Source organism: Tinamus guttatus, unplaced genomic scaffold, assembly GCF_059628265.1.
Source record: "Tinamus guttatus ecotype Peru unplaced genomic scaffold, ASM5962826v1 Tinamus_guttatus_pri_ptg000058l, whole genome shotgun sequence".
NCBI lineage: Eukaryota > Metazoa > Chordata > Aves > Tinamiformes > Tinamidae > Tinamus > Tinamus guttatus.
This window is the reverse complement of record NW_028288592.1, coordinates 3420798-3432965: the sequence shown is the minus strand read 5'-3', so window position 1 is coordinate 3432965 and position 12168 is coordinate 3420798. Positions and strand designations below refer to the sequence as shown.

The 12168-nt window shown below is 42.0% G+C and overlaps 1 protein-coding gene across 1 annotated transcript in view; it reads right to left on the bottom strand.

Moving 5' to 3' along the window:
* Positions 1-11075, bottom strand: part of TBC1D4 (TBC1 domain family member 4) — a gene marked incomplete at its 5' end in the record, with an annotated part of 40363 nt that extends 29288 nt beyond the window's left edge. The window contains 7 exon segments of the mRNA XM_088540303.1: positions 46-165; positions 700-810; positions 1742-1833; positions 3721-3853; positions 5989-6093; positions 8961-9050; positions 10452-11075. Coding sequence (XP_088396429.1) covers positions 46-165; positions 700-810; positions 1742-1833; positions 3721-3853; positions 5989-6093; positions 8961-9050; positions 10452-11075 — 1275 coding nt within the window.
* Between the last annotated feature and the right edge of the window lie 1093 nt (positions 11076-12168).

The following is a 12168-nucleotide window of genomic DNA, read 5'->3' as shown; positions in this document are numbered from 1 at the left end:
CAAGGCTATCTGGGAGAACTGCTGACAGTGAGCTGTTAACCATACCCTTGAGAAGATATTTTCCAGAGAGCTGGTCAAGGATTTCTTGGCCTTGTTTTTCAGAATGTCAAGTTTAAACCTGCCACCGCCGGTCGTGTTCTCGGGGATGGAGTTGTTCGGGGCGGGCTGTGGAAAGAAGGCAAGGGCACAACTCAGCTTTGGCAAGTCCTTCCGCAACTGCAGAGCTCCAAGGACTAGGCTGCACCAAATGACATGATAAGCAGCATACCCTTGGCCTTTATTTGAAAGTAAAAAATAAATAAATAAATAAATAAAGGTAAAAGAACATTCTACCCTTAAGGACTTCTTCTCTGGAATGACTGTTATGGAGCAGGGATCAGGGAGGGAAGAGACAGAAGGGGTATTCCTCACGCTATCAGGAAATCTAGACTTCAAAAAACACCCCAAAACCAATCCAAAACTCAAAAAAACAAACTAATTGGTTGGCTTTTTTTCCCCCCTCCTTCCTTCCCACCCAAACCTAAAGAATGGAGCACGCCACAATAAACCAACCCCAATGGCTCTTCCTGCAGTCCTGGCTCCCGTAACACCACCCCGCTCCAGCCCCCCGTCCCCACTGGGCTCTGTGCCGGCCTTGCTCCTATTCCAGCCTGCTTTGGAGCAGCAGGGGAGGAGGAATACCACAGAATGCAGCTCTACCGAGGGGGCCTCGCCAATGTGAACGTGCGTTTTCTGCTTAGCCTCACACAGCTGGCGCAGATGCGAGATCACCAGTTCGTTTTCTTCCTGGTCGTTTTCAGGCTTCATTTTCTGATAGCAGCAGCAAAGAAAGAGGGGAAAAAAAAAAAAAAAAAAAAAAAACCACACAAATCATCTCGAGTCATGAGTTGCTTAGCTTCACTTCCACTTACTCTTTGAAGTTAATATATGGATGTTGCAGATGCCAGTGTGTCCTATATTAAATTAAAATATTGCTTGCATGCCTTCATACGCTAGGGCAAAACAGGCCTGTCCATGGGGAGAACGTTGCAGGCCATGGAGGGCAGTGAACCTCACGAGTGCACATTTTCTTTTCCAAGGTTATCTGCCCTTGCCTAGGCTCACAAGTGAAAGAGAGTGCACAAGAACACACAGGCATCTCCTTTCCCAGGCAGCCAGAGAAGAGCATAGCCTTTGGATACCTAAACCAGTTCATGTTTACTTTAAGCAGTCCAGATGATCACGAGCATGGTTTTATACTATATACTTTACCCACTTAAGTACACTTAAGTACATTCAGACTCTTGCCTTGGAGTACAAGTTGAAACAGAGCGAAAACAAGCAAAAGCCCAACTACTTCCCAACAATCTGTGCATCTTGCCTGTTCTCAATTCTTCTTCACAATATCATTTTTATACAAGAATTCTTACAAATGAAAAACCCAAGTCAGTTAAAAAAAAAAAAATACAAAAAAAAAAAACCCACCAACCCACAACTTTGCACACAGGCACAAAAGTTCCAACAAAGTTGAGAACCAAAACTTTTCTGATACCAGCATAGCGCAGATGACATCATGCTGGAGCATACTATTTTTGGTAGAAAAATTGCAAATCCTAGACTAACTGCATGGCAATACAGTCAAGCAGGCAAATGGAGAAATGTTTAGCCCACTTTAAAGGGGCTTTTCTCCCCTTGCCCTTCTGAATAGGGCCTTTTTTAACCCTCGCCCCCAAAGCTGAGGCAACAGCTTCAAACTTATTACCTGAACGCGTTCGAAAATGTCTGCTTGCTCATTATCAGTTAGTGATGACAGATGTCTCTGAATTACAAGTTTGGCTCTTGGTGGATAGAGTCCTGAAAAAACAAGAGAACATTAAAGCCTCTGGAGTCCCGAAACATTTCCCGATACGCTTCTGGGGCAGGGGAGGAGAAAAAAAAAGGGAGAGATATGACAAGATATAAACTTGTACTCGAGTTTGTACTGTTGAATCTTTGGCAGCTGTCTATGCTGAGGTGGGATACACATGATACAAGATACTTGAGATTTTGCTAAACCATGCAGTTTTGTCTCATTTCATAGGCAGTGAAAACAGGACAAACCACAGTTAGGTTGCAGACTCTCGTGTAAAAGGTGGTGCTCTCTATCCCTCTGACATTTGCCATATGAGCACCAAGACCCCTATGATGGAAGTCCAACACCCACATAGGGAAAGGAAGAAGAGGGGAATGGAGGAGAAGTATATTCAGGGGAATATGAAAAGATATTCAATGCACAAGGTGCTCATAAGCCCCTGAGGGACTAATTGAACTAATTGAAACATTTAGACACATTTTCACACAAGGAAAGGAGAACCCTCTACAGGTCATAAAGCCTGAATGAAGCCTCCTCAAAAGTAAGGGGTATAAATGCCACAGAAACAGAAGAAAAGAAATTTTGCTTTTTGCTATGCTTTTTGCCCACAGATCTAGGAAAAAATAAATCGAGGAAAAGCTAAAAAAAAAAAAAAAAAAAAAAAAAAAAAAGCACGTTTTTATAGCCAATGTTGATATCATCAATAGAAGATCACAATCAGAACAGCTGAAGATTGACAAAAGTCAAAGCCCTGGATTTAGTTACAGGAATCTTGTTGATTATAAGGATCTTGCTAAACAAAGTAAAATAACAGAATAAATAAATAAGAGTCACTACACTAAGTATTTCAGTCATCAAGTACAAAATTTAAGCAGCAACTATTTTTGTACTCGACTTGTTACACTGGAAGAGATCTATCATACTGGGTATTTATACCAGGCTTGCAAGTAGCCTATTCAAGATACTTACGCTGTCACACAGAGCAACCTCTGTAGTTTTTCCACTGAGAGAAAAATTCAGGTTAAGGTTTACAGTTTCTGAACATCTGTTGCTAAACCCAGAAGACACCACTCACCACCTAACAATTTCACTCCATCAAGAGTTTTTACTTTGCTTCTCTTCCACCAGAGGGAGGTAAATAGCAATAGTGACTTTTAATCCGTGGGGAAAGCGAGTAACAGTACAACCAGATGAGAGGAGACCAGAATATGATAACATATTTGCTTGCTTCCATACAACACTTTGCAAGGATGCAAATCAGAATGACTTTAAAAATAGGATCCTGGTACAAAGTGGGATTAAAAAGAAACTCATAAGATGTTCTACATGTGTTCTGGCATACTGCACTTGCAAGGAAACCAAAAATGGCTATGCGTGCCCATATTTCACATCAGGGACTTGACTCTATTAGATATTAATCTCCTAACTTAATCATTTATTTCCTGTAACAGAACTAGGTTTTTAAGTGCGTACAAAAATGAGCACAAAGAAAGAAAAAAAAATCCCACATAGGAAAGAAACAACATGCCAGAAAGCAAAATCCTTTCTGATCGCTGCTGTCTTTTTAGGACTCATTTTGGAATAATTAATTTTCAGAGAAGCAAAAGGAAAAAAAAAATATATTTTTTCTGTTCTGTTTAAGACTCCAAAGGCTTGATGATGAAAGAATAAGTATTTGCAATACGAGCTGTATTACATTTAGTGAGAATATCCTTACTGCAGCCGCCTCCATTTGATTACAGGGAATAAAAAGAAACGATGATTTCTCACTGAGCCACCGTTCCCTCTGCTCTTACGTCTCATTAACCAAAGGCGTAAGGAAGGCGTTACCGAAACGAACAGAAACACGGCGGTTTTTCTCGAGCAAGCCGCCGCGCCCGCGCCGGTACCTTCGATCCTCTCGCAGAGCTTGTGCAGCGCGTGCATGGGGCAGGCCTCGCAGAGCTTCACGTGCGTCTTGGCGCTCTGCAGGGCCGCGGCGGTGCTGAAGGCCTGCTTCAGGGTGAGCATCACCTCGTCCACCTGCGGGCACAGGGAGAGCGCGAGCGGGCAGGACGCAGAGCTGCAGACCACGCCAGAGCCCAGCGCTGCACAGCCCAAAGCCTGCTGCTGTCTGCAAGAAGACACCACTGTGTGCTGGTAAAGAGAGCCAGGATCTATTCCCGGCTTTGTGTCAGTTCCCCGAAGGTAAAGGCAGCAGGGGTATGTTAACAGGAGTTAAGCATGGGGGTTTTCTGAAGTGTCTGGCTACAAATGTTTGTAGAGGTTCTAGACGTGCACAGAATTTCTAAAGGGAAATGGAAACACGCAAACAGAAGGAAGATGTTGGTATTCAGAAGGGCCTCGAGCTCTTTCTTCTGTGGCATCTTTGGTACCTGGATGCTTGGGCACCCAATACTATCAGAAACTTACTTGTTGGTATACTTTAAGAGAGCCCTATAGTTATATACTAAGTTTCTACTACTAGAAAAATGACAATAAATCACTACTTTGGAAAGCAGCTTATTATTTACTCTTTGTGCCAGAACCTCAGACTACGCAGCCAAGTCTTCACTATTAAACTGCAAAGTCATGTTTGGCCGGAAGGAAGGTTTTCCGAGATGCTGCGTTTCCCAGAGCCTCCCCTGAAATGGGAGTTGTGTGCACGCTCACAGCCTTGAAGCTCAGCCGGAGAGCACAGTTTTGAACATCTCACTGCAGCTGCTCAAGCTTACTGAGCAAGACAGCCACCTTCACGGGGCAGGTCACTTTTCTCAGGATCAAAACCCTCGCAGACCGGCTCTCGGCTTCTCTGTATCCAACCCTACGTCTGTGGGCATCACCTGCCTTGCTGGCTGCCACCAGCACAGGCACAGCAAGGCCACATTCCCACACGTTGGCCCTGGAAAAGCTCAGCTTTTGTGCCAGAAAGGTCAGAGGCGAGGAGGTTTCACCTCACTTACTCAAACACACACTCCAGCTTCAGGCACAAAGCACTCAGAGTTTCCCAGTCTGTATTTTCAGGGAATACAATGCTTATTAAAAGCCATTTACCCAGGTCTTTGTATTATCATGGAAAGAAGGAAAGAGCTTGAAGGCAATTTTGGAACAAAGACGACTATTGTACTTCAAAAGCAAGTTTCTGCTTTCTGAAGAAAGGCTGAAGAAAGCTGAAATATTTAAGAATAAAAACATGCAGTCTATCACTCAAAACACACAGACTATTCTAGGGTCTGTCAGTTACAAGAAAAAAGGCACCTGAATGTGGAAGTCTGAATTAGTTTGTAACTCAGTATTTTACTGCTTATAAAAAAAAAAAAAAAAAAAAAAAAAAAACTTTTTACACGCTACTAGCCAAGTTCTTTGGTGCTCTTTTCGCAGTAGGAGAAACACTAAGCAACAAATAGCCCTGTTGCACATATATACATTTTTTTTTAAGAGTAAATGAATACAAAAGTCTGTCAAACATAAGATACCCAAAACACTACTAGATATAGAGATTCTGACCACACTGAAATCATGAGAACAGACTGTAGCTGGGTTCAGTGCAAATATACCCAGCGCTATTAAGACAGCTTAGCTGGCAGCAAAGAACCCAGAAAGCATTTTACAGCCCTGCCCTGCTGCAATTAACTTGCCATTAGCATCCAAGTAATTGCATGCTAAATTAGCTCAGGAACACTCATTTCCTTTTGCAATGTGGAAATTCCCACATATATCAGCACTAGAATACATAAACTGATTGATAAAGTTTTGATATGTATATATACTACATTTTAAGATGTATATATAGTATATTTTAAGTGTCTTTGAACTACATGACACATGGCCAGATTTATTAGTAGGTCAGCTGCAATATTTGCTACAACGTTGTACAGCTACAACCTTAGTACAAAGACTCAGTTCATCTCATAACAAGCTCCTGTGTTCTTCTCATTTTGATTCCAGCGCAGCATAGGATACTTAGGGCTATTAACCGCTTGAAGTTTTATTGACAAAAATCTACTCCTTCTCAATTTGGTTACCGAATTAACATTTTTCGGCCAGCGAGCGATCTAAGTTTAGATGGGGGGGAAGGTTTAGCAGCTATTAGAACAGAATAATGCAAACTTGCAGGATTTGGGAAATGCCTTAGTCATTCCCTGACAAAAAAGTTAGGATCATTTGTGATTCCTTACCAGCGATTCACTTGCGCACTGGAACACGTAGCAGACATACTGGCTTAACCCAGGTTCAACCGGTTCCCGACAAATGAAGCCAAAGTGATCGACATGCTTTATACCCTGAAAAAGTTTTCAAAGAGCATTAAGAGACTGTCCTACAAACATGTTGAGTTTCCAACGTGTTCTTAGAAACAGTTACCAGAATCCCAACACTTGCAGACAGAAAAGTTTGAGATACTACAAGCACAGGCAATTATCTCTTACGCAACCCCGATGTTACCTTTTAAATACTTATATATATATATATATATATAAACATTATACAGAACTCTTTGAACAATCAAAACAAATAGTTACGCAGCAATATATCTGGGCCCAAACTGGAGTTTCAGGGAGCCAACAAAACGGTCCTAGGTTTTGTTTGGAATTCCCTCTGCAGTCAAAGCATTGATGTGCTGAGCCCACGCTAAAACATGTGACTGGGATAGTATCAAAGTATTGCCATATCATCTCCTTCCTTCGTGTACGTTAGAAGTACCAATAAAATAAAATAAAATGAGCAGGGGGTGAGACTTGCCACATGTTACTACTGATATTTTATTTCAAGATCCTGGTCTAACTGCTTAACAGGGAACGTTGCCTTACTAAAATGCACCGTGAGAGGATCAAAGAGCTCTGCTTCCAAAGCAGCACTATATTCCTGGTCTCAATTCATGGAACATGACTCACTATTGTTAAAGCTTTTGCCAATGTTTTTATCATCTCAATATGGTAAGAGCAGATTCTCTCCAGAAGAAAAGCCTGAACCCTCAAGTTCAAATACAACAGAAAGCAGAACTCAGTTGCTTGGATCCATCTCCAAAAAAAACACCTATATCATAAAAGATGGGAGGAGATGAATCAACTTGCTTGTGCCTTCAGAAAACACTCCAGACAAAACCAGTAGCACACTACGTGACAGACTGAACATACTGTCACTACTGCCAGTAGTTTTTAAAACTAAAAACTGAACTCTGGAAGTTACAACTGTGCTACTAGAAAAGCAAAACTTACTGCACGTGCAAGAGGAGTTCACCTAAGACAGCTCAGAAGCCATGTGATGATTCATATAACAGGGAAGTGTTGCCCTCTATTTTGAGATTAAAGTGTAATTACTCCATTCGGCTCAGTAAGATGCCAGTTCCCTCACTGCAGAAGGTGCCTGAGAAGTCTACTGCTGTCTGATTTCCCATTTTTGCAAATTTTTTCCCCATTTTGCATAGCCGTGGTGGAAACAACACTCATGCCGCCCCTGAAGTCGTAAAGAGCACAGTGTATTTTCCATTAATAGCAGTTCCATGCATTTTCTTTAACAGGGTGCCTTGACCTGCCCCAACAGAAGAACACGCAACTTGTTCTGTGCCGCTTGAGGGTCAGCAGGACTGCAACAAGAAATCTGCTATGGCTGCATACACCGAGGTTTCTAACTCTTAAATTTGCTGCTTAGCCAGTTACGTGAAGCACAGACTGTGAATGGAGTGCAGCAGATCAGCCACCCTCATGTTGTGGAACAGAAATACCTTTATTGTCGAGACTGAAAGAACACAGGACACAAGTTCAAGAGAACATCTCTTTTTGCATCATTTTTAAAGCTCAGAAGACCAAACATTCCTAAGCTGCAGTCTCACAATACGCAGTAAATCACTGTTCTGCAAAGCCACAAAGCAGCCCTGGGGCGAGCACGGAGGTCTTTGAAAGAAACCCCGATGAGCCTTATGCAACCAAAGCCTTAGTCTTGAACAAATTAGTTTCATTCGTATTGAACATAGGGGGTAAAAAAATAAAATAAAATAAAATAAAATAAAATAAAAAAGACTTTTCTAAAGTATCTGTCATATTAAGAGAAAAAAGAGAAAAAGAAATGCAGTGTTGTTAGTGACTGCCCAAATCACTGAAACATGCAAAATAACCAATTTTGCCCTAAACAAGACCAAAGAGGTGAAGAACAGGACAAAGCCCAACATGCAGCATTATCTGATATTATTTACCACATGTAATTATTTTCCTGAAGGAAAGCCAAGCCTCAAAGGACTGCGATGCTCTTGTTTTGGCCTTTAAAGTCATCACCAGCAGCAAAACAAAGCTTGCCCCAGCTTAGGGCTCTTGTTTGACTACTACTTGTATCTCCACAGAATTCATGAGCTCTGTATGTAACACTTATGTGTCACTTCTATTCAGCTCAGAACACATAAAAGAGAGAAGAAGATCCAAGCCATGTGCAAATTCAGCTTTTCATACCACTGCTTTAAGACCTTTGTCAACCCTCCACACATGGAAGTGTGCTTGAAACTAAAATAATAATAGTTTAACGTGGCGTGAAATGATGTATATGAACAAGGAATGGAAGAGGGAAATGAAACTACTGCTACTACTGCAACTCCAGCTCATTATTTAGTGCCCATTTTTTTTTTCTGCATTTAAGCTTTGTGGGAATGACATTAAGTTATCTGTGCAGTATCTACTTGCAAGTGCTACCAGACAAGTGACATAGAAATGCTTGATCTAAATGACAGCCTCTCAATATTTTAAAAGTAAAACACTATTTCAAGTCTGCTGTAACTGCTCATGAATCAGCCACATATATATTCAACATTAATCCAAAACAGTGTCATGATATTTTTACATGTCAAGTTCCATGTTAGATGTGCACATAAGCATTATCACCATCACTCAAAATCACCTTTCTTAAAATAAGAAGCAAATGGGGTAAAACAGCAGACTATTTGCATACATGGGAATTTAGCTAGAGAGAATAAAACATCTAAAACAGTCTTGGAAAGTGAAAAAAAAAAAAAGAAATAATAAAGGGAAACAGAACAGAACACTGCAAGGGAACTCTACATTTCTCTGTACATTTCTTTTTTTCTGCTGCCTACATGCTAGCAAGGCAGCCCAATTGAAGAACAAACTGATCCACTTTTTCGTCCTGATGATCTCCATGTGCTTACCTGAGAACACGAGGAGATATCTTTAAAATTCTTTTCAAGCACAACAGACTTGGTGTCAGGACTGATGAGGTTAACTTCAAACCTTCCAACCTTGAAAAGAAGTGGAAAAAAAATAGGAAAATTTAGTTTGTGATTGTCTCAGTGTTAATGTTAACAAAAAACATCAAAATCCAGCCTTCTTTTGCTCACACAGGGATACCTGCAGCATAAAAGCTTACTTGGTAGGAATAAAGGTCATAATTTAGCTTGTGTTGAGTTAAAAGGTATTTCAGCAAGAACACACAATTCACTGGTAGAGTGATTTTAAAAGAAGATTTTTCTTCCTTCCTTTTTAGGTTATTTTGATTCGAAGATTCCATGTTTTAACAGCTGCTACTTAAATCCTTAGTAAAGGAACAATACAGATAAATTACAAGCTGCAATTAGGGGAAAAACAGCAAAAATATCAAAATTACCTAATTCATAGACTTCTTTTTTCTTTTTAAACTATACCATAGATTAACTGAGAGTTGATCTTAAGGCAATATCATTAGTTTCCATAATAATTGTGACTGAAAAAGAGTATATCATGCAATGAGCTATCTTTGAGCTTTTCCAAGCTGCTTCTCAAGTGTGTGAACTTACTCAAAGGAGCTTGAGGAGTTCTCCAGCTAAATCCTTTTTACTAATTACTAATGATAGCCATGGCTTTCTAAGGAGAATGCACTCCCCCACTTCAGTGCAGCACTTCCCCAGAGAATAAAACACAAGACTGATCTTTAAAGCCAAGGGAAAGACAAAACCCAGGCATTTATCTCCAGGTTATTTTAAGGTCCAAAGATCTTTCTTTTCATGGGTCACCTCCTTTAAGTTTCTTTTGTTTTCTCAATACTAGCTCTAAAGACATCAAACACAGTAGAGGCGAAGGATGGAAGAACTGTGAGGTCTGATGGAAGAGGCCCTCACAACATGCAGGAACATTTGAGATTCTGCAGATTACTTGCTTGGGAAAGGCAAGCTTGAGGCATAACTTATCACAAAGGGGCTGACTCAAACATAACGCTGCGGAGTAGTAATTTACTTCTAAATGGGTAGAAAGGAAGATTTGTCTACACTGAAAGCCTCATGGGATCACCTGTTTGAAAAAAACACCCACTGTTTTCAGCTATGTCCTGCATCTCACTAATAGAGATGCATATACATATACAGATGCAGATTCATATAAGAAATATGCAAGTCTCTCCCGCAGAGCCACTGCTCCTGTTGTCAAAGTGTAATTCTTTCCTCTTACGTTTGCCTACGCTCACGATTTGAGCTGACTTCCTTCAGCAAGTCCAGATACTTGTGCTCCAATCATTACAGACACATCGATATTCTCAAGAAGCCATCAAATTGCACCAAATCCCACGGATTATCTTACAGAGCTTGTCCCCATCCCAAAATGGGCAGGGAAAGACACGGGACAAGCCAAGTTCTGCTCGCATTCGTGACCATGCCCCTCCTAGCACGCACCTGGAACAGCATTGTCCTGTTCTTCTCCGAATCCGAGGGCTGAACATGGCTGGGCGCGCTGGCGTGCCTTCTGCGCGGCTGTGTTTTCAGGTTTGTGTCATGAACCCTTCTCTGCATGACCGCGGTGACGCTGCTGCACCGCGAGCGGAACTCCTGCTGCTCGTCGAAGCCAGAGTCCTCCAGGATTCGCTCCGGGAAGGAGCCGCGAGCGCTGGCCAGGCTGGACAAGTTGGTCTGGCTGCCAATTGTGAACATGCCGAGCTGCGCCGGGGCGGTGTTTGGGCCAACGGACCCATTGGGCTCCTCAAAGGGACTATCTGCTGGGGAAACGGGTGTTTCTCCCTCTCCCAAGGAGAAGTCCAAGCTCGACTCTGCATTGCGCTGCTCGCTTAGTAGTTTCAGGCGCTGGCGCTCGTGAAGGCTGAATTTCTCAATGCAATCGTCAATGAGCGTGGAGGGAGCTTTCTTGTGAGCCACTGTCACCTTGCCACAGTACAAGACCTCAAATTTTTGAGAGTTGTAGAAGGCGTCTTCACTATCCTTGCTCGGCTTGGCATCTTCTTTCAGCGCTGCTTTGGAGGCTTGTCGTATGCTGCTGATGACATCAGGAACCTGAAGGAAAGTTTAAAAAGTCCCTTTAGCAGCCACAAACAAAATACTACAGGCAGTGATACATCAGACCTCCGCAATATAAATATTTACATGAGTTACTGCTTCAGCTGAGCACTACCAGCTTCTCAGCTGCGAGTAAGACTAATAATTTCTAAATTCTGTATAGGCAGTTTCTGAAGGGTAAGCAAAGAAAACTATTTCTAATATTGTTTCAGAACATAAGGTTTCAAGCGACAATTTCCAAGCCTACTGACAAATGTTCACAGGTGCTCTTGCACCAACATGGTTTTCTGTAACCCTTTTTCCCACATCAGTGTTTCTCTCTGACATATTGTGTATGGGGCAATGAGCCCATCTTTTCTTTTTCCATTTTCTTTTATTTTCAGAGCCAAATATTCCACTCTTCAGGTCACTGTGGAAACAGCCTTCCTCAAAAGAGTCAAATAATCCCCATTTATTTTCAACCAAGAAGCTGCAGATGGGAGCGATTCTAGTCCCTTTTACAGCACTACCCACCTATGCTTGGCTCAGCCTTTCCCACAGCAGCTCTCACCACTGCCAGGGAGCCGGGAAGGGCATCATTCCACATGCACTTGGGAAATCACTGGTTGCAGTGAGATTGAAGGCCTACTCGGCCCACCTTCATCGATAAATAAATGGGTTCTCAGTGACAAGCTGATCCAATATAGAGCTAATATTGTATTCCACATAGCTTCTCACCACATCTATAATATCCATTAATTTGTTCCATATTTTCCCTAAGGAACGTAACTCTGAAGTTCTAGTGTATAATCTGTGCTCCCTGCAGTATCTCTTTTTCCAGTCACCTCAGACATCATCCGAGATCTGCTAGTTCAGCAATGAGTTCAGGTACTGATACTTTTGCAAACAACGATGCAAAACGACCCTCCTGCCTCCCTCCCCTGCCCCTTACGCGCTCCTTCCCAGGCATGCAGGCAGCTCAGATGTGCTTCCACCACATGGGCTGCAAGAGAACGACCAATTACCCTACAAACCCACTGACCATTTAATGTGAGCCCTTGGACACATCAGCACTTCAGTTTCCAATGAGTGCATTTAATCCTCACAGACAGGCTGCCCCACA